Source organism: Aquarana catesbeiana, linkage group LG13 (assembly GCF_042186555.1).
Source record: "Aquarana catesbeiana isolate 2022-GZ linkage group LG13, ASM4218655v1, whole genome shotgun sequence".
Classification (NCBI taxonomy): domain Eukaryota; kingdom Metazoa; phylum Chordata; class Amphibia; order Anura; family Ranidae; genus Aquarana; species Aquarana catesbeiana.
Genome location: NC_133336.1, coordinates 224,345,662 through 224,366,376, shown reverse-complemented (window position 1 = coordinate 224,366,376; position 20,715 = coordinate 224,345,662). Strand labels below are relative to the sequence as shown.

The 20,715-nt window shown below is 43.9% G+C and overlaps 1 protein-coding gene across 3 annotated transcripts; it reads right to left on the bottom strand.

Annotated features, from left to right (window-relative positions):
• Positions 1–812: 812 nt before the first annotated feature.
• PPOX (protoporphyrinogen oxidase) lies at positions 813–20,065 on the bottom strand. Of its 3 annotated transcripts, none has more exons than XM_073609283.1 (13): positions 20,023–20,065; positions 16,081–16,184; positions 15,797–15,931; positions 13,824–13,939; positions 13,381–13,513; positions 12,641–12,785; positions 11,194–11,387; positions 10,666–10,726; positions 9,092–9,210; positions 5,573–5,686; positions 5,256–5,405; positions 2,673–2,715; positions 813–1,661 (listed from the first exon to the last, which is right to left on the bottom strand). In XM_073609283.1, exons 2-13 carry the CDS (start codon positions 16,165–16,167, stop codon positions 1,531–1,533), a joined length of 1,428 nt encoding a protein of 475 aa, XP_073465384.1. In that variant the 5' UTR covers positions 16,168–16,184; positions 20,023–20,065; the 3' UTR covers positions 813–1,530. The 3 variants fall into 3 exon arrangements, with proteins under 3 accessions (XP_073465384.1, XP_073465383.1, XP_073465385.1); XM_073609282.1 differs by lacking the exon at positions 20,023–20,065 and adding an exon at positions 17,319–17,416; XM_073609284.1 differs by lacking the exon at positions 20,023–20,065 and adding an exon at positions 17,319–17,416 and having other exon boundaries at positions 11,194–11,384.
• Positions 20,066–20,715: the final 650 nt, after the last annotated feature.

Here is a 20,715-nt window from a genome sequence, read left to right as displayed (position 1 = left end):
TGTGGGGTATTTGTACTGGGGGGGGGGGGTTGTTTTGTTTTTTTTGAGGGTGGTGAGGGGGAGAATATTTGTTCTAGTAGGGATGAATGGGGGGTATTTAAACTAGTAAGGGAATTACATTTTTTTTTTTTTAGGGGAGGTGTATCTGTACTAGGAGGGGGAATTTTTTTTTTTTTTTTTTTTTTACTTGGAGGGGTGAGAGAGATTTGTTTTAGTAGGGATGAATGTGGGGTATTTGTACTAGGGGGGGGGGAATTTGTTCTGGCAGGGATGAATGGGGGGGGGGGGTATGTGAACTAGGAAGGAGATTTTATTTTTGTTTGGGGGGGGGGTGGTATCTGTACTAGGAGGGGGATTTATTTTTTTTTTTGGAGGGGAGGGGGTGGGGCAGGAATTTGTTCTAGCGGGGATTAATGGGGGGTATTTGTACTCTAGGAGCGGAGGGGGAATTTATTTTATAGTAGGGATGAATAAGGGGTATTTGTACTGGGGGGGGGGGGGGGTGGAGAGAGTGAATGGGGGTGAACTAGGAGGGGGATTTTTTTTTTTTTTTGGGGGGGGGGGGGGATGTGTACTTGGAGGGGAGGTTGTTCGTACAAAGTCTATGTGATCGCCTCTTTATGGGGGGCGATCGTATCTTCAGGAAAATAGTTTACTATTATATGTTCCAAAAGTAGCGGCAGACACAGAACCCGGACACGGGGGAGGAGCTTTTTCATTTCCTTTTTAATATTTTCGTTTCCTTTTTAATACTAAATATAATATTTTAGCAGCACCCAACATAACATGTAAAGGAAGATTCCAGCCGCAGGTTCCTTCCAATTATTTCCTCCTATTTTATTATTTATTAAAATATTTCTAGTGAGGGCTACAAAAAAAGAAAAACCAGACCTCCTATCTTCATGTAAGATCCATAAAGCACCCCTCAGCTCGAGTTCGGGAATACTGCTAAAGTCCGCTAAAGGTTTGCGTAAAGCTACAGCAAGGACTTCCTCTCACTTTCAGAGTGGAGATGAAGGGCGCTTTAAAATGTATCCATTACATTGGTAATCAATAAAGTAAGACAGCCGGTAAGGGTGGCCCAGTTATGGGAAGGGTGGCCCAAGTATGGAAGGTGGCCCAGTTATGGGAAGGGTGGCCCAAGTATGGAAGGTGGCCCAGTTATGGGAAGGGTGGCCCAGGTATGGGAAGGGTGGCCCAGGTATGGGAAGGGTGGCCCAGGTATGGGAAGGGTGGCCCAGGTATGGGAAGGGTGGCCCAGGTATGGGAAGGGTGGCCCAGGTATGGGAAGGGTGGCCCAGGTATGGGAAGGGTGGCCCAGGTATGGGAAGGGTGGCCCAGGTATGGGAAGGGTGGCCCAGGTATGGGAAGGGTGGCCCAGGTAGGTTATCCTCTTTTTCAGTTGGCTGGGTGGACGGCCTGAGACATTCAATCTCCAGGAACGAGGTTTGGTGTGGAAGTTCTCCTGTAGAGCAGTACAGCCTGGACCCCGGGGTGGGGTGGTCACCCATCTAGGACACACCGTCTGTGTTAGCACCCCGTCAGGCCTTGGACAGACTTTTTGGCGTTGAAGATGCAATCGTTCACAGAAACGCCCCGATACGAGGCTCCGAGGAGGCTGAGGGGAAGGTGGTGCTCATCAACGTAGGAGAAAAGGTTTTCTGAAGGGAAGAGAGACGACCCGTAAAATGACAGAAAACTCAACAAAAGTCCACCACCTACAGACCCAAATCAGTTCTGAATCGGTTTAGATCTGCAGCTTTCATTATAAGAAGCTCTGGTGATCCTGCCCACAAGGATCCTTATTCAGGCCCTTCCTGTTATGAAAAAAAGGTGACAAGACTCTGTCCATGCCTCCTAATTTCTGCCCTGTGTAGTCACCTTCGGACATATGCGCCCCCTGGTGAAGGCTACAAGCAGCCAGACCAATAGCAGAAGTGATGAGCTCAGGCTAAGATCTGAACCCACGTGTGTGAGCCAATCAATACACAGATACAATATGTCAAAAGTATTGGGACGCCTGCCTTTACACACACATGAAATTTAATGGCAGCGGGGTCTTAGTCCGTAGGGTTCAATATTGAGTTGGCCGACCCTTTGGCGCTATAACAGCTTCAACTCTTCTGGGAAGGCCGTCCACAAGGTTTAGGAGGGTGTCTATGGGAATGTTTCAGCATTCTCCCAGAAGCACATTTGTGATGTTGGACGGGAAGACCTGGCTTGCAGTCTCCGCTCTAATTCATCCCAAAGGTGTTCTATCGGGTTGAGGTCAGGACTCTGTGCAGTCATGTTCCTCCACCCCAACTCAACTCAACTCAACTGAGGGCAGATAGACGTTATGTAGAGTCTATCCGGGGCCAAAACTTTTTGTTGTTGTTGTAGGGAATGGATTAAACCCTCTTCACATCTGTGTCCCCATATGGAGATTCCTATAACTTCCTGGCTGGTGGACACAACAGGAAGTGAGAGTTTAAAAAAAAAAGTTTGGGCTTTAGAGCCATGGGGGGGGGGGGTGTACCACTGGACTCTACATCCTCCCTCTAGTGTCCACAACTGGTTATTACAACTAGAGACCCTACATACTCCCTCTAATGTCTACAACTGGTAATTACCACTAGACTCTACATATTGCCCCTCCCCCACAAGGCACACAATTCCAGAAATATTCTTACCGATGTGTTTCCAGTGTCCCAGCGTATACTGAGGAATACAGCTCTGCCAAAGGAATGAGAGATAACATTTTTGTAATAAATAACAGTGCTATCCCAATACTAATATCACCAGAGCAGTGCTAGACCCTCCGACTGTTTTTCTTTTAAATGCTGGTGAAAAGAATGATTCAAGCCTATGACACCATTGCTATTAATGTGTGTTAAATAGTAATTGATAATAATTAATGCATGTTAGCAAAAAAAAAAAAAAAAATTACCAATCTTTAAAATTACATAATATTTAAATCATCATCATTATCAACGTTTAATTACCTTATATTTTGCCTTCCCCGGTTCCATCCTCATGCTAATTAGTGAATAAATCCTTTCCATTTTCCTTATGTTATACCCATAATGTGTCCCTCTAGTGTCCACAACTAGTAATTACCACTAGACTCTACATCCTCCCTCTAGTGTCCACAACTGGTAATTACCACTAGAGACTCTACATACTCCCTCTAGTGTCCACAACTAGTAATTACCACTAGACTCTACATCCTCCCTCTAGTGTCCACAACTGGTAATTACCACTAGACTCTACATCCTCCCTCTAGTGTCCACAACTAGTAATTACCACTAGACTCTACATCCTCCCTCTAGTGTCCACAACTGGTAATTACCACTAGACTCTACATCCTCCCTCTAGTGTCCACAACTGGTAATTACCACTAGACTCTACATCCTCCCTCTAGTGTCCACAACTGGTAATTACCACTAGACTCTACATCCTCCCTCTAGTGTCCACAACTAGTAATTACCACTAGACTCTACATCCTCCCTCTAGTGTCCACAACTAGTAATTACCACTAGACTCTACATCCTCCCTCTAGTGTCCACAACTAGTAATTACCACTAGACTCTACATCCTCCCTCTAGTGTCCACAACTAGTAATTACCACTAGACTCTACATCCTCCCTCTAGTGTCCACAACTGGTAATTACCACTAGAGACTCTACATCCTCCCTCTAGTGTCTACAACTGGTAATTACCACTAGAGACTCTACATCCTCCCTCTAGTGTCTACAACTGGTAATTACCACTAGAGACTCTACATACTCCCTCTAGTGTCCACAACTGGTAATTACCACTAGAGACTCTACATACTCCCTCTAGTGTCCACAACTAGTAATTACCACTAGACTCTACATCCTCCCTCTAGTGTCCACAACTAGTAATTACCACTAGACTCTACATCCTCCCTCTAGTGTCCACAACTAGTAATTACCACTAGACTCTACATCCTCCCTCTAGTGTCCACAACTGGTAATTACCACTAGAGACTCTACATCCTCCCTCTAGTGTCTACAACTGGTAATTACCACTAGAGACTCTACATCCTCCCTCTAGTGTCTACAACTGGTAATTACCACTAGAGACTCTACATACTCCCTCTAGTGTCCACAACTGGTAATTACCACTAGACTCTACATCCTCCCTCTAGTGTCCACAACTAGTAATTACCACTAGACTCTACATCCTCCCTCTAGTGTCCACAACTGGTAATTACCACTAGAGACTCTACATCCTCCCTCTAGTGTCTACAACTGGTAATTACCACTAGAGACTCTACATCCTCCCTCTAGTGTCTACAACTGGTAATTACCACTACAGACTCTACATCCTCCCTCTAGTGTCCACAGCTAGATATCACTGGGTCTCTATGCAACGCTGGCAGATCATGGCTGGTGGGAGGAGCCAACTGGAGGCTGTACATGGCTTCCTGAAAACATCCCAGCACCCGCCCTCAGTACTCCTCTCAGTCCTGATGTAAGCAGTGGGAGGAGTTATGCAAATGCCAAAATCACCCTGATGGGTGGAGGTCGGTCTGGAGAAGTGGGCGGTTCCTAGGCAGGCTGCATTTGCATAGGCGACACCCACACGTGAAGCTGATCCTCCACGATTGAAAGAACTGACATCCAATGAATGCAAGGGACGGGCCAGGAAAGTGATATAGACGATGCTGGTGGCCCTCCAGCCAGGAAATGAGGGCGGAGCTCTATCTATCTGACTTGCTGCAGCTTCTAATGCACATAATGAGAAGCTCACAGTGTGCGGTGAAATCAGAGGAAGCCACTTCAGACCAGGGGGGAGGAGCCTGTACACCCGGAGGATGGAGGGAGGATCTAAATAGTGGAACTTGCAATTGTCTTTCCTTAATTAAACCTGTACAACAGTGCCACCCACAGGTCATGGCAGGAAACTACAGTTGTTCTACAATTATTATTATTATTATTTATACATGGCTCTGACAAGGAACGGCTGTTCCTCCGATTATTCTGTTAATCCCGTACTGAGAGTAATAGGAAGTATAGCATTGCTCACCTCCTGAAAATGCCATTTACCTGGCTGTCAATTGGAATGCGTATACAGCAGATTCTGGATCTGCATACTTGTGGTTCAGAAGGCTCCAACAACAGAGATATCAGTAGATCAGCCAGGGAACTAGCATTTTCAGAAGGATGGAACAAAAGTTATGTGTTTTCTGTATATCTCTGAGCGCAGGTCTCCATTAAGCCCAACCCCCACCTCCACCCTTCCTCTACCTTATTGATGCTGACAATGGCTCGGCTCGGCTTCTCCTTCACCCCGAGCTGAGTTGCCGCCGCCGTGGTCGCCAGGCCCAAAATCTTCTCAGGATGAACGGACTCCAGGTCCCCCAGGCTGCTTTCAAACCAGGCGCCGCCCAGCATCACCTGACAGGGACACAAATATGGAGGAGGTCACCCCCTCATCATGGAATGGAATGGGGGGGGTAACATATTGCAGGAGGAAGGCTTCCAGATTTTATGGGGGGGGGGGGGGGCGGCAACAAATCCCAGCATGGAGTGTCAGCTCTTTGGCCCAAGTCAGGTCACATTACCGTTAGCCTGGTAGATGCCGATCCTTTTCGGTTGTGTTCCGGATAGGTGAGCGAGTCGTACACAATCCCCAGCAGAGCGGCGTCCTCAAAGGATGGGATGAGATGACCAAAACCCTGCGGGGGAGGGGGAAGAGATGCTTGAAAGGATCACAGAGCAATGGCGAACGCAGTTATAATGGTTTACTTATACTGTCATAGAATGGATGTTGGATCAGTAATTTATCAAGGAATCAATCGTATATTTACCTTGAAATTACACACTCATACTATAATAAATATAATTTTTTTATGCAAATGGGGCAAAAAAAAAAAAAAAAAAATCAAAAGTTCTTGGGCTATTTTCCTATATTCTCTGCCATTTCAATGTTTAAATGTGGAAAATACCGCATTATGGCCACTAGATGGCACTGACCATCATATATATATCTATATCTTTCTATCTCAAGTATGCTACTTTACAATATCTATTGGCCATAATACAGATTTATAGATTTAATTAACTATAATATATGCAAAGAAATTTGCATAGCTGTTTGCATGTACATATGTTTTGTGAAAATGGGGCAAACTCGAACTTTTTTAGGCTAAATTCTCTGCCATTTGGATGTGTGAACACAGAAAATACCGCATTATGGCCACTAGATGGCGCTGACCATCATAAGAAATAAGTATTCTCCTCTGCACCATCTAGTGGCCATAATGCAATATTTATAGGGTTACTAAACCCTCATTCTTTGTTATAAAAAATAAATAAAATTTATTTATTTATATATATATATATATATATATATATATATATATATATATATATATATATATATATATATATATATATATATATATATATATATATATATATATATATATATATTTTTTTTTTTCATACTTACCTCCACTGTGCAGTTGGTTTTGCACAGAGCAGCCCGGATCCTTCTCTTCTGGGGTCCCTCATCGGCGCTAGTAGCTCCTCCTCTTCGAGTGCCCAGTCGAAGAAGCGCTCTCCTTCGGGACAAGCATGCGGGAGTGCGCCCCCGAGTCCTGCGTCTATTGGACACAGAAAGCAGGACTTGGCCCCGCCCCCCAGAATTGGATTTGATTGACAGCAGTGGGAGCCAATGGCTACGCTGCTATCAATCTATCCAATCAGGACATGAGACACCAGCTGGAGCCCCCCCCCCCCCTTCCCGGGAGAAAAAGACCGGGTTCAGGTGAATAAAATGGGGGCACTGGGGGGGGGGGGCTGCAGCACGACAGAAGGTTTTTCACCTTAATGCATAGAATGTATTAAAGGTGGAAAACCACGAGGGTTTACAACCCCTTTAATTAACAATAATATATGGAAAAAAATGTGCATAGCTGTTAGTCCATCTAACCTGCACGTACATTCATTTTGAGCAAAATCGAACGTTCTTGGGCTATATTCTCTGCTAATTGAATGTGTGAATGTAAAAAAAAAAAAATACCGCATTATGGCCACTAGATGGCTCTGACCATCATAAAGTATAAGTATGCTCCTCGGCACCATCTAGTGGCCGTAATACAGCATTTATAGATTACATTTATTATAATATATGCAAAACAATCTGCATAGGTGTTTAAACATCTAAGCTGCATTTGCATTCGTTTTGTGCAAAATACACACACACACACTTAATGTATATACTTTTTATTAGTAGTAGTAATAAATAATTATATATATAGCCACTAGATGGCGCTGACCATCATAAGAGATAAGTACGTTCCTCTGCACCATCTAATGGCCATCATGCAGTATTTATAGATTCAATTTACTAGAATATATGCAAAAGAAAAAATTTGCATAGCTGTTTGTCCATCTAAGTTGCATGCATGGTTGTTTTGAGCAAAATGGGGCAAAAATTGAACGTTCTCGGGTTATATTCTCTGCCGTTTAAATGTATGAATGCAGAAAATACCGCATTATGGCCACTAGAGGGCGCTGACCATCATCATAAGAAATAAGTATGCTCCTCTGCACCATCTAGTGGCCATAATACATTATTTATAGATTCAATTTACTAGAATATATGCAAAAAATTAATTTGCATAGCTGTTTGTCCATCTAAGCTGTACATGTACATTCGCTTTGTGCAAACTCGAACGTTCTTGGGCTTATATTCTCTGTCATACGAATGTGTAAATGCAGAAAATACCACATTATGGCCACTAGATGGCGCTGACCATCATAAGAAATAAGTATGCTCCTCTGCACCATCTAGTGGCCATCGTGCAGTATTTATAGATTTAATTTACTACAATATATGCAAAAAAATTTGCATATCGTTTGGATGTGTGAATGCAAACAAAATCCTGTATTATGGCCACTAGATGGCGATCATCATTATAAGAAAGAAGAATGCTCCTCGGCACCATCTAGTGGCCATATGAAGTATTTTTCACATTCATAGATTCATTTTGCAGCGAATACAGCCTAAAAAAAAAAAAAATTATTAAAATTATAAAAATAATAAAATAAAAAAAAAAAAAAAAAGATAGAGCGATAGATATATATATATATATATATATATATATATATATATATATATATATATATATATATATATATATATATATAAAAAATACATTTTCCCCCATTTATACAGAACAAATTTGCATGCCGTTTCGATGGACGGACTGCTGTGAAAATATTTTTCGATATAAATTATACACCCCTTAGGGGTCTACATATAAAATTGTTTGTTGTGCGGATGTGACAAACATCCGTTTAATCAGGACGAAACTTGCTGCACCTCCTCCATTATGTGTGGTTCCTATATCATCAGCGGCCATGATTTTTTTTTCCTTTTGCCGCAGTCAGGAAAAAAAACAACTAAATAAATAAAAAAAAAAAAAAAAACACACCACACACAAAAAATAAAAAAAATAAAAAATAAAATTTAAAAAATACGCATTATGGCCACTAGGTGGGGCTGATGATCTAGGAACCACACATATTAGAGAAAAGGCAATTTTCTTCCCGATTGTGCGAACGTTTATCATATCAGAACAGCACACATTTTATATATGGCCCCCTTAGTGTTCTAATAGGAAATATAAATACCTCCTGCAATGCCCTGAACTACCCATTATATCGTTAAAATGCCCCCTACAGGCTGATTGTATACCTGGGAGGGGGGAGAGGCAGATTCCAGGGAGCCGTGTTACCCGTGGGGCAGGTCGGTGCATCAGCTTCCCCGGAGTGGTGCTATTCACACACATACACCATTTATTAATTTATTTATTTATTTTTTTTTTTGCTCGGTTTACACTTGTGCGACTCCAAAGTCACGTGATTTCCTGGCACTTAAGTCGCATCAAAAAGTAACGCAGGAACCTTTTTCAAAGTCGCTGTGGCTTTAAGTCACATCGTTCGGAACGAGCGCCATTGAAAAATCAAAGGAGCTGCGACGTTACAATATCCAAAGTTCCACTAGTGCAAACGGAGCTTAAAAAAAATAAATAAATAAATAAAACACAAGCCGAGAAGCAAAAAACGCTCACCGATACGGGTAAAACCTCTCCATCGTACTCCAAGTTCACCACCGCCACGTTGGCCGCGCTCAGCTGACGCAAGGTGTCCGCCATGGGTTTGGCGACCGGGTCCAGCAGCCTGCTCAGAGCTGGAGACAAAATAAATTTAAAAAAAAAAAAAAAAAAAAAAAAAATTGGTTTGAGTGTCATGTCACATGACCGATCGTAGAAAAAAGTACATCGAATGGCAACTGATGCAGCCTCCTATGCGTGAACTATATGCAACTAGACATGTGCGGTTCATTTCGTTTCCCGAATTGAAATTCGTAAGAATTTTTAGTTATCCGGAAATTTGGATGTATCCAAATTTCCGAATTACAATAGTAACTAAATTTAAACGAGTCCAAAATAACGAATCAATATTTAGGATGACATTTCTAATTGAATTTGAATACTTTTTAAATTAAAGACTTTTTCGAATCAAAAATTCAAATCGTTTTTCAAAGCAAATTTGAATTTTTGAAGAGGCTAAAATAGGAAAAGAATATAATAGAAAATAAAAGAATAGCATATAAATGGAGTAATAGTGTACAGAGCATATATCAGGGGCTCAATAAAACATAGCAAAATGTGATAAAAAGTCCATATAAATCCAAAAACACGAACAGAAGGTGGGCTAACAGATGGTCAACAACATGCTTCCCATAATGTACTGACTGTATTTATTTATATAAAATAGAGTAAAACAGAACAGAAAAAAAAAAAAAAAAAGAAGGACAGAAGAGAAAATAAAAAGAAGTAAAAACAAAACAATATAGAAAATAAAAAAGGACAACTAACAGAATTAGAAAAAAAAATGGAATAGGAAAAAAAAAAAAAAAAAGACAGATTAGAAAATAAAAGAACTAAAATAAAATAGAAAATAAAAGAATAGACTATAACCAATCTTCTGAAATTCAAATAGAAATAAATTTAAATTCATACAGAATAGAATTAGAAAATAAATACAACAACTAATAGAAAGATTATAAAAATAACTTTTTTCGAAAATTTGAATAGAAAGGATTATAACAATAGAAAAGAACAAAATTGAAAGAAAAAAAAAAGAAAAAAAAAAAAAAAGAGAAGGAAGAAGAAAGAAGAATGGAGAATACAATAGAAAATAAAATAATAGAATAGAACAATAGAAAGAATATAAAAACAAACATTTTTTTTTCGGAAATTTGAATTTCGAATAGAATAGAATATAATAGAAAATAAAAAAAAATAGACAAAACTCAAAAAACAAAAACCACACAGTAGAATAAAATGGAAAAGAATATAAACCATCTTCCAAAATTGGAATTTCGAATAAAATAAATTAGATTTGGAATGCAATTCGAAAAATTCGAATCCGATTCGAATAAACGAAACAAATGTCAAACTAAACAAATTTATGTAAGTAACGAAACAAAACAAATTTTTTCGTTCTGCACATGTCTATATGCAACCATTTTTAAAGAGGACCCATCATAGGAGCTGCACAGATGTCCATCCCAAGTTTTCCAAATCTGACCTCCGGCCTTCCCTTTCAGTACAGGTGATGCACAATCTGCTTGTATTACCTGCTGCTGGGACCGCGCTAAACACGTGATCGGCCGTGACGCCGCCATTCGGAAGTTTTATCTGTTGAAACAAACACGCCTCTGATTATTACTTTTCTGCATCATATTATTCTGCATTTTCAAGAAGCAATTTGTTTAAAAAGCCCCCCCCAAAAAAAAGGGTTCCACTGAGAGCCACAGCTTAATGAAAATAAGCAATCTGGGGTTATACTGCCACCTACAGGAAAAATAGACACTAGGCCATTGGAAACTGAAGAACTGCCTGCCCCCCCCCCAGGGCTATAAACCCCTCCCACCTCCTCCAAACCTTTCCTGCCCCAATAAGAAAAAATCAAAATGAAAAAATTCTGGGTTTTGGTTTGGGTTATATTGCCACCTACAGGAGAAATGGACACTAGACCACTAGACACATTGGAAACTGAAGGCCGGCACCCCTTGAGGCTGAAACCCCTCCCACCTGCACCAAAAAATAAAAAGTTTAATTTGTGGGTTTAATTTGTTTATTATGCCCCCCTCCCCCACAGTCACCTTCCAGCTGTTGTTGGGGGTCCTCTCCATGGCCTCCACGGGGGTGTCCTTGTGTATCTCCACTCCCCTCTGCTTGATGTAATCTTCCAGTGCGTCAGACAGCGTCTGCATCCCCCCGCGCAGTGACCACTGGCTCCAACGCTCCTGCTTGGCCTTCTGGATGAGAGCCGAGTCCAACTCCGGGGTCTTCTCTGCTGGAATATGACAGGAATGAGTACAGACTATGGAGGAATCCCCGAGAGGAGGAAGCGACAGATCCCTGGGGGAGGAACACTTTAAAGGGGGCGTGGCCAAATTAAAGTGGGTTTGGTCAGTGATGAATGAGCAATAAGATAAATCATGCACTGCCCCAATAACATCTCCTCTTACATTGGTGGTCAGTGAGGAGCCCCAATAACATCTCCTCTTACATTGGAGGTCAGTGAGGAGCCCCAGTAACATCTCCTCTTACATTGGAGGTCAGTGAGGAGCCCCAGTAACATCTCCTCTTACATTGGAGGTCAGTGAGGAGCCCCAGTAACATCTCCTCTTACATTGGTGGTCAGTTGAGGAGCCCCAGTAACGTCTCCTCTTACATTGGTGGTCAGTGAGGAGCCCCAGTAACGTCTCCTCTTACATTGGAGGTCAGTGAGGAGCCCCAGTAACATCTCCTCTTACATTGGAGGTCAGTGAGGAGCCCCAGTAACATCTCCTCTTACATTGGAGGTCAGTGAGGAGCCCCAGTAACATCTCCTCTTACATTGGTGGTCAGTGAGGAGCCCCAGTAACATCTCCTCTTACATTGGTGGTCAGTGAGGAGCCCCAGTAACATCTCCTCTTACATTGGTGGTCAGTGAGGAGCCCCAGTAACATCTCCTCTTACATTGGAGGTCAGTGAGGAGCCCCAGTAACATCTCCTCTTACATTGGAGGTCAGTGAGGAGCCCCAGTAACATCTCCTCCTACATTGGTGGTCAGTGAGGAGCCCCAGTAACATCTCCTCTTACATTGGTGGTCAGTGAGGAGCCCCAGTAACATCTCCTCTTACATTGGTGGTCAGTGAGGAGCCCCAGTAACATTTCCTCCTACATTGGTGGTCAGTGAGGAGCCCCAGTAACATCTCCTCTTACATTGGTGGTCAGTGAGGAGCCCCAGTAACATCTCCTCCTACATTGGTGGTCAGTGAGGAGCCCCAGTAACATCTCCTCTTACATTGGTGGTCAGTGAGGAGCCCCAGTAACATCTCCTCTTACATTGGTGGTCAGTGAGGAGCCCCAGTAACATCTCCTCTTACATGACCTCCTGTCGAGCACCACTGTAAAGTGACACGCCCCCTCCAAGATATACAATATAATTAGTAAGCAGGAGGGCGGGAAGTGGGAGGGACTTGGGTGCATTTATTTGGGGGAGAGACCACATGGGTGGCATCTGTATCAGAAGAAGAAAAAAAAAAGGAGTCGATCACCTACCTCCGCCCGTCGCCATTCCCAGGATGACCGATCTTTTCCGCGCTTCTGCGTCATGCAGGAAGGGAAAGCAAGAGCGCAGGCTGAGCTTCCGACAGTCGCCGGCGAAGACCCCCCGACACAAACTGTCCACCACGATGTCCGCCAGCTGCAGGGGAGAAGAGCAGCAAGACGCCATTCGTTAATAAATCCGAAGTACGGGAAGATAGAGAGATACAACCTATAATACAGTAAGGAGAAGAGTCCTCCAGCAGAGTATTTCAGGAGAGGAGAATTATAGAGGAAGGAGCAGAGTCCCCCAGCAGTGCAGAGTATTTCAGGAGAGGAGAGTTATAGAGAAAGGAGAGGAGTCCTCCAGCAGTGCAGTGTATTTCAGGAGAGGAGAGTTATAGAGGAAGGAGCAGAGTATTTCAGGAGAGGAGAGTTATAGAGGAAGGAGCAGAGTATTTCAGGAGAGGAGAGTTATAGAGGAAGGAGCAGAGTCCTCCAGCAGTGCAGAGTATTTCAGGAGAGGAGAGTTATAGAGGAAGGAGAGGAGTCCTCCAGCAGTGCAGAGTATTTCAGGAGAGGAGAGTTATAGAGGAAGGAGCAGAGTCCTCCAGCAGTGCAGAGTATTTCAGGAGAGGAGAGTTATAGAGGAAGGAGAGGAGTCCTCCAGCAGTGCAGTGTATTTCAGGAGAGGAGAGTTATAGAGGAAGGAGAAGAGTATTTCAGGAGAGGAGAGTCTTCTCTCCATTTCGTACCTCTTTTCCGAAGCGGCGTGTGAAGAAATCATGGACGCTCTCATCCTCCTGGGATCCGCGGGGAGCGGTCAGGTCCTGCAGGCCGCACAGGAACAATGGTCTGGAGAAGGGGGGGATGGTACGAAGAACCCCCCTGTGATGGAAGAGAAAAATGAATGATGTCATAGTGCGCTCTGTTAGTTTCCCTTTTATAACCCCTTTCTCGCTCTCCCTGGAATCCCTTTAAATAGTGATGAATGCCATATGGCGGGGGGGGGCAGGAGGAGTTGGCGATCATGTGACCACTTCGCAGTCGAGCAAGTGTGATCCGGATTACCTCCTGCACTCAGTGACCCCCCCCCTAATTTTGGGGGTTCCCAATACCCGGACCCCCCCCCCCCGACTCAGGCTGACCCCCACGTACAAAAAAAAAAAACAAAGCCTGAGCATCCCCGACATCTCACCCCAGACTGGAGGGCATTTTGTGCAGCTTCTTCCGGACGTAGAGGTAACGGTTCTTCGCGGCGGGGTGACTCCTCGGGATTGCGATCAGATCGCTTTCCAAGCCGAGTTCAGACACCTAGGAGGGAAAGTGTGGCAGTCAGTCAAACAATCGTGCAAATGGGCGTAACCCCTTCATGACGGCCAAACACATGTGCAAAAAGGGGCGGACTTCTGACCATAATATTATATAATTATAGGTATATAGCGTCCACTATTTACATGAATAATAATATATTTAATAAGTCATATTATATATCCACTTGGGAGAGACAGCTCATTATAATTTACAAAAATTGTTTCTTATAATATTACAATTATATATTATAATTTTATTACATATTTTGTAATTTATTATAAATGTTTATATAGTGTCCACTATTTACATTAATAATAATATATTTAATAAGTCATGTTTTACATCTACTTGGGCTATTGACATTGTCACTTGGGACAGGCAGCTCTTAATAATAATAATAATAATAATAATATTATTATTAAGAGCTGCCTGTCCCAAGTGACAATGTCAATAGCCCAAGTAGATGTAAAACATGACTTAATATTATAATAATAATAATAATTATTATTATTATTATTATTAATGTAAATAGCGGACACTATATAAACACCTATAATAAACATAAATGATAAAAGATATAATAAAAGTAAAATATAATTGTAATATTATTTACAATTGTTTCTTATAATAAATGAGCTGTCTTTCCCAAGTGGATATAAAATATGACTTTAATAATCATAATAATAATAATATATTTAATAAGTCATATTTCATATCCACTTGGGAAAGACAGATCATTTAATATAATTTACAATTGTTTCTTATATTACAATTTTATTATATATTTTATGATTTATGTTTATTATAGGTGTTAATATATTATTAATGTAAATAGCGGACACTATATAAAGTCATGTTTTACATCTACTTGGGGTCTTGACATTGTCACTTAGGACAGGCAGCTCATTATTATTATTATTGTAAATAGTGGACACTATATAAACACCTATAATAAACATAAATGATAAAATATAATATTACAATTATATTATAATTTATTATATAACAAACAATTGTAAATTATAATAAATGAGCTGTCTTTCCCAAGTGGATATAAAATATGACTTATTAAATATATTATTATTAAAGCCATAAGTTCATATTTTATATCCACTGGGGAAAGACAGCTCATTTATTATAATTTACAATTTGTTTCTTATATAATAAATTATAATATAATTGTAATATTATATTTTATCATTTATGTTTATTATAGGTGTTTATATAGTGTCCACTATTTACAATAATAATAATAAGACTTAGTAAATATATTATTATTATTAATAAGAGCTGCCTGTCCCAAGTGACAATGGCAAGAGCCCAAGTAGATATTAAACATGACTTAATATATTATTATTAATGTAAATAGTGGACACCATATAAACACCTATAAAAAACAAATGATAAAAGATATAATACAAATTATAATATTATAACAAACAATTGTAAATAATAACAATAACTGAGCTGTCTTTCCCAAGTGGATATAAAATATGACTTTAATAATAATAATAATAATAATAATAATAATAATAATAATAATAATAAATGTAATAAGTCATATTTTATATCCACTTGGGAAAGACGGCTCATTTATTATAATTTACAACTGTTAATTATAATATTACAATTATATTATAATATATTATAGGTGTTTATATGGTGTCCACTATTTACATGAATAATAATATATTTAATAAGTCGTGTTTTACATCCACTTGAGGTCCTGACACCGGTCACTTGGGACAGGCAGCTCATTTATTAGAATTTATATTATAATTATAGTCACTTAACACACGTCTTTGGAGTTGCTGGAGGGAACCCCGCACACGCTCAGTTTTTCTCCGGGCGACTCACCATACACAACGCGTTCTTGCCCACCAATCCCGCCGGGCGCATGCCGCGGGGGCCGTGCTCGAACACAGCGCCATCGTCTGTCCGCGTGGAGTGCATCCATCCCCCGAGCCGGGAACTGCCCTCCAACAAGATGACCTGTGTGACAGACGACACGCCGCACATCACATAGAGAAGAACAGAGGCCCAGTGATGACATCACCGGGTATAAAATAATGGGATTCCGAAATCAAACTGTACGATCCGATCCGACACGTGATTGGTCTAGGAGGGGCCGGATTTCTCACCTTGGACACTTTGGCATCTTTCACCAGGTGGTAGCAGGCGGTGAGCCCACTAATACCGCCGCCAGCGACTACGACCGACCGCTGCATCCGAATCCCAACCGAGCCTGGAGACAACCACATCGTTATTATACCATTTATATCATCTGTCAGGAGGGAGCGATGTTCTGCAGATCTCTAGAGAGGTCAGTGATGAGATAATCTGCAGAATATATCAATATGGATCTGTCAGGAGGGGGAGGGGAGGGAGCGATGTTCTGCAGATCTCTAGAGAGGTCAGTGATGAGATAATCTGCAGAATATATCAATATGGATCTGTCAGGAGGGGGAGGGGAGGGAGCGATGTTCTGCAGATCTCTAGAGAGGTCAGTGATGAGATAATCTGCAGAATATATCAATATGGATCTGTCAGGAGGGGGAGGGGAGGGAGCGATGTTCTGCAGATGGGGCCAATCCTCTGTCACAGAGGTGATCACATGACCAGTCATAATACACTAAAAGAAGAGATCAGACACAATGTTATACAATGTAACGATAGGAGACGAGGATACAATGTAACGATAGGAGGAAACGAGGATAAAACGTAGCGATAGGAGGAGACGAGGATACAATGTAACGATAGGAGGAAACGAGGATAAAACGTAGCGATAGGAGGAGACGAGGATACAATGTAACGATAGGAGGAGATGAGGATACAATGTAACGATGGGAGGAAACGAGGATAAAACGTAGCGATGGGAGGAGACGAGGATACAATGTAACGATAGGAGGAGACGAGGATACAATGTAACGATAGGAGGAGACGAGGATACAATGTAACGATAGGAGGAGACGAGGATACAATGTAACGATAGGAGGAGACGAGGATACAATGTAACGATAGGAGGAGACGAGGATACAATGTAACGATAGGAGGAGACGAGGATACAATGTAACGATAGGAGGAGACGAGGATACAATGTAACGATAGGAGGAGACGAGGATACAATGTAACGATAGGAGGAGACGTGGATACAATGTAACGATAGGAGGAGACGTGGATACAATGTAACGATAGGAGGAGACGAGGATACAATGTAACGATAGGAGGAGACGAGGATACAATGTAACGATAGGAGGAGACGAGGATACAATGTAACGATAGGAGGAGATGAGGATACAATGTAACGATAGGAAGAGATGAGGATACAATGTAACGATAGGAGGAGATGAGGATACAAAGTTACACAATGTGATCTCACCAGCTGCCCCTCTCTGATCCTCTCCAGCACTCACTGAGACCTCCCACCCACATGGTATGGAGGACGGAGCACTGGAGGGGGTGTGTCTGTCAGCTGTAAGCCAATCAGAGTTGTGGGTTGAGGTGACAGGCGGACAGACCAGGAAGTGCCTGGCTGGGGCAGATATCTCTATCACACAGGCTGTGTTCAGGATAAGCCCCCCCTCCCCCCCTGCAGAGTGCGGCTTGTGTTCAGCTCGCCTCTACACCACCTCTCCTCACCGACACCCCATTCTCTGAAATTGCTAGTTGCCTGGCTGTCTCCATTAAAGTGGTCCTATTGTACCAGAACAATGACAGCTGGCCTTCCTCTAGAAATACCTGTTGCTTGGCTGTGCCTGGTATAAAGATCGGGGACATGCATGTTGTCAGGGATTCCTCATCCCTTGTCCTGGGTGCAGCCAGATAATTAGCATTTTCAGAGATAAAATGTGACACGTTTCGCTGCCGGGGGGGGGGGGGGGAGCGCTGTACAAAATGTAAATACTTGAACTGGACATGCTGCGTCCAATCATTCTGCACCGCAGGTCACTGCTTATAGGAGCCAACAGGAGGGGCTCTGGATCACGTGACCACTGTGGCCGCCAATAACCGATCCTATGGTCGGGCATAACTAGCATTAAGAGCCCCTTAAAAGGGCCAGCTCCGGCCAGATAGGGGGGTAAAGGCTTGGCTCATCTCTGTGGGCCCCCCCCCCCCGATACATAACACAACCGGGCCCTAAAATCCTAACCCCTTCCCATCAGCCTTATATAAGTGGAGCGAGTCCACAATATTATTCTGTGCTGGGAGCGCCTCCAACTCTGTGACCTTATTGTCACCGACAGCTCCCGATCACTGGTGGGATAAGTTCCCATGTGACCACTGTGACAGCCAATCACAGGGCCGGCTTCCCTTCAGATAAGGAGCCAGTTCACCCCCAGATAAGGGTTAGGGGGCCGTCCCCCCCCCAAATAGGGGTTAAGGGGCCGGCTCCCCCAGATAAGGGTTAAAGGGCCAGTTCCCCCCCCCCCAAATGAGGGTTAAGAGGCCGCCCCCCCCCCAAAAAAGAGTTAAGGGCCGCCTCCCCCAGATAAGGGGCCAGTTCCCTCCCCCAGAAAAGTGTTAAAGGGCCAGTTCACCCCCAGATAAGGGTTAGGGGGCCGTCCCCACCCCAAATAGGGGTTAAGGGGCAGGCTCCCCCAGATAAGGGTTAAAGGGCCAGTTCCCCCCTCCAGATGAGGGTTAAAGGGCCAGTTCCCCCCCCCGATGACGGTTAAAGGGCCGGCTCCCCCAGATAAGGGGCCAGTTCCCCCCCAGATAAGGGTTAAAGGGCCAGTTCCCCCCCAAATAAGGGTTAATGGGCCGGCCCCCCAGGTAAGGGTTAAAGGGCCAGTCCCCCCCCCCCCAGATAAGGGTTAAGGGGCCAGTTCACCCCCCAGATGAGGGTTAAGGGGCCAGTTCACCCCCCAGATGAGGGTTAAGGGGCCGGCTCCCCCAGATAAGGGTTAAGGGGCCAGTTTCCCCTCCCCAGATGAGGGTTAAGGGGCCGGCTCCCCCCCAAAAAGAGTTATGGGCCGCCTCCCCCAGATAAGGGGCCAGTCCCCCCCCAGAAAAGGGTTAAAGGGCCAGTTCACCCCCAGATAAGGGTTAGGGGGCCGTCCCCCCCCCCAAATAGGGGTTAAGGGGCAGGCTCCCCCCAGATAAGGGTTAAGGCTCCGGCTTCCCTTCAGATAAGGGGCCAGTTCCCCCCCGAATAAGGGTTAAGGGGCTGGCTCCCCCAGATAAGGGTTAAAGGGCCAGTCCCCCCCCCCGATAGAGTTATGGGCCGCCTCACCCCAGATAAGGGGCCAGTCCCTCCCCCAGATAAGGGTTAAAGGGCCAATTCCCCCCCAGATAAGGGTTAATATGCCGGTTTCCCTTTAGATAAGGGTTAAAGGGCCAGTTCCACCTCCCAGATAAGGGTTAGGGAGCCGGCTTCCCTTCAGATAAGGGGCCAGTTCCCCCCCAGATAAGGGAGAGGGGGCCGCTCCCCCCCCCCAGATAAGGGTTAAGGGGCCGGCTCCTCTGTGTGGCTCCTGATATGTAACACCCTGCAGAAATGGAACTGGGCCCCACATTTTAAGCCCCACCCACTGGCCGTATGCACCTATGTGATAGGATGGCGGCGTCCTTGTTCTGTGCTGAGAGCGCGCTCAGTTGCGCTCCTCTAACTCTGAGGCCACATTGTCACCAAAAGCCCCCCCCCCGCACTCACCGGTAGGATGGGCTCTTGGTCACATGACCACTGTGACAGCCAATCACATGATCGTGAAGTCCCCCCGGCGATATGACCCCCCCCCTTAAAGGGTCGGCTCCTCCCTGTGGCCCTTGATGGATAATGCCCTGCGAATACAGCCAGGCCTAAATCTGAACTGTTCCCCACCAGGCCGTACATAGATAAGCATGGCGTTGTCCTGTGCCGGGAGCGCACTCCCCCGCGGAGTCAGACGGAAGGCCCATGTGAAGGAGGCAGAAGTCTGTTGGAGCTTACACAAGATGGGCTCTCCCCCCATGTGACAGTGCTGGGCCAATCACCAACCAGCAGTGTGGTCACATGGTCCCATACCCGGAAGTACCACGAGTTCCCCCCTCAGTGGGTGTTACAGAGCCCCAGTACCGGATGTTTATTACTTCCATATACTCACAGAATCCTTCTATTCTTATTATAGGAGGATATTACCCACTCCCCTCCCCCTGTGTACAGGTCACATGACAGGAAAGTATAGGGGAGGAGCGGTTCTAGGTGTGGAGCCCCTCCCCGTTCCCCATGCACTGCGGATGTTTCATCAGATCAGGCGACCCGTCAGAATGTGTAACGGAAGTGACGTTCCGTCGCCGCCATCTTGCTACACCCAGCACTCCTCCATAGTAAGTATACAGCGAGAAGGGGCAAGCGGACATCTTGCTACACTCACTGGAGTTTTGCATTGTACACTTTTTATAACAGTAAACTGAGATTATATAGTGAGATACAGTGCTTAGAACTCCATATGACTGTTTAGATGTTGAATTTTAAAAGCAGCGGTGTTCTGTCCGGTTAGTAAACCTGCGAGATCAGCAGGCTTGCCGCTGCTTTTAAAATTCAACATCTAAACAGTCAGATGAAGTTCTAAGTATTGTATTTCACTATATAAACTCAGTTTACTGTTAAAAATAAGTGTAAAATGCAAAACTCCGGTGGGTGTACCAAGATGTCCGCTTGCCCCTTCTGAGTGTATCCTTACAGTGGAGAGGTGTAGCAAGATGGCGGCGACTAAACGTCACTTCTGCTACACATTCTGACGGGTCGCCTAATCTGATGAATCACTCGGTCTCCATAGAGATGCTCCACACCGGTA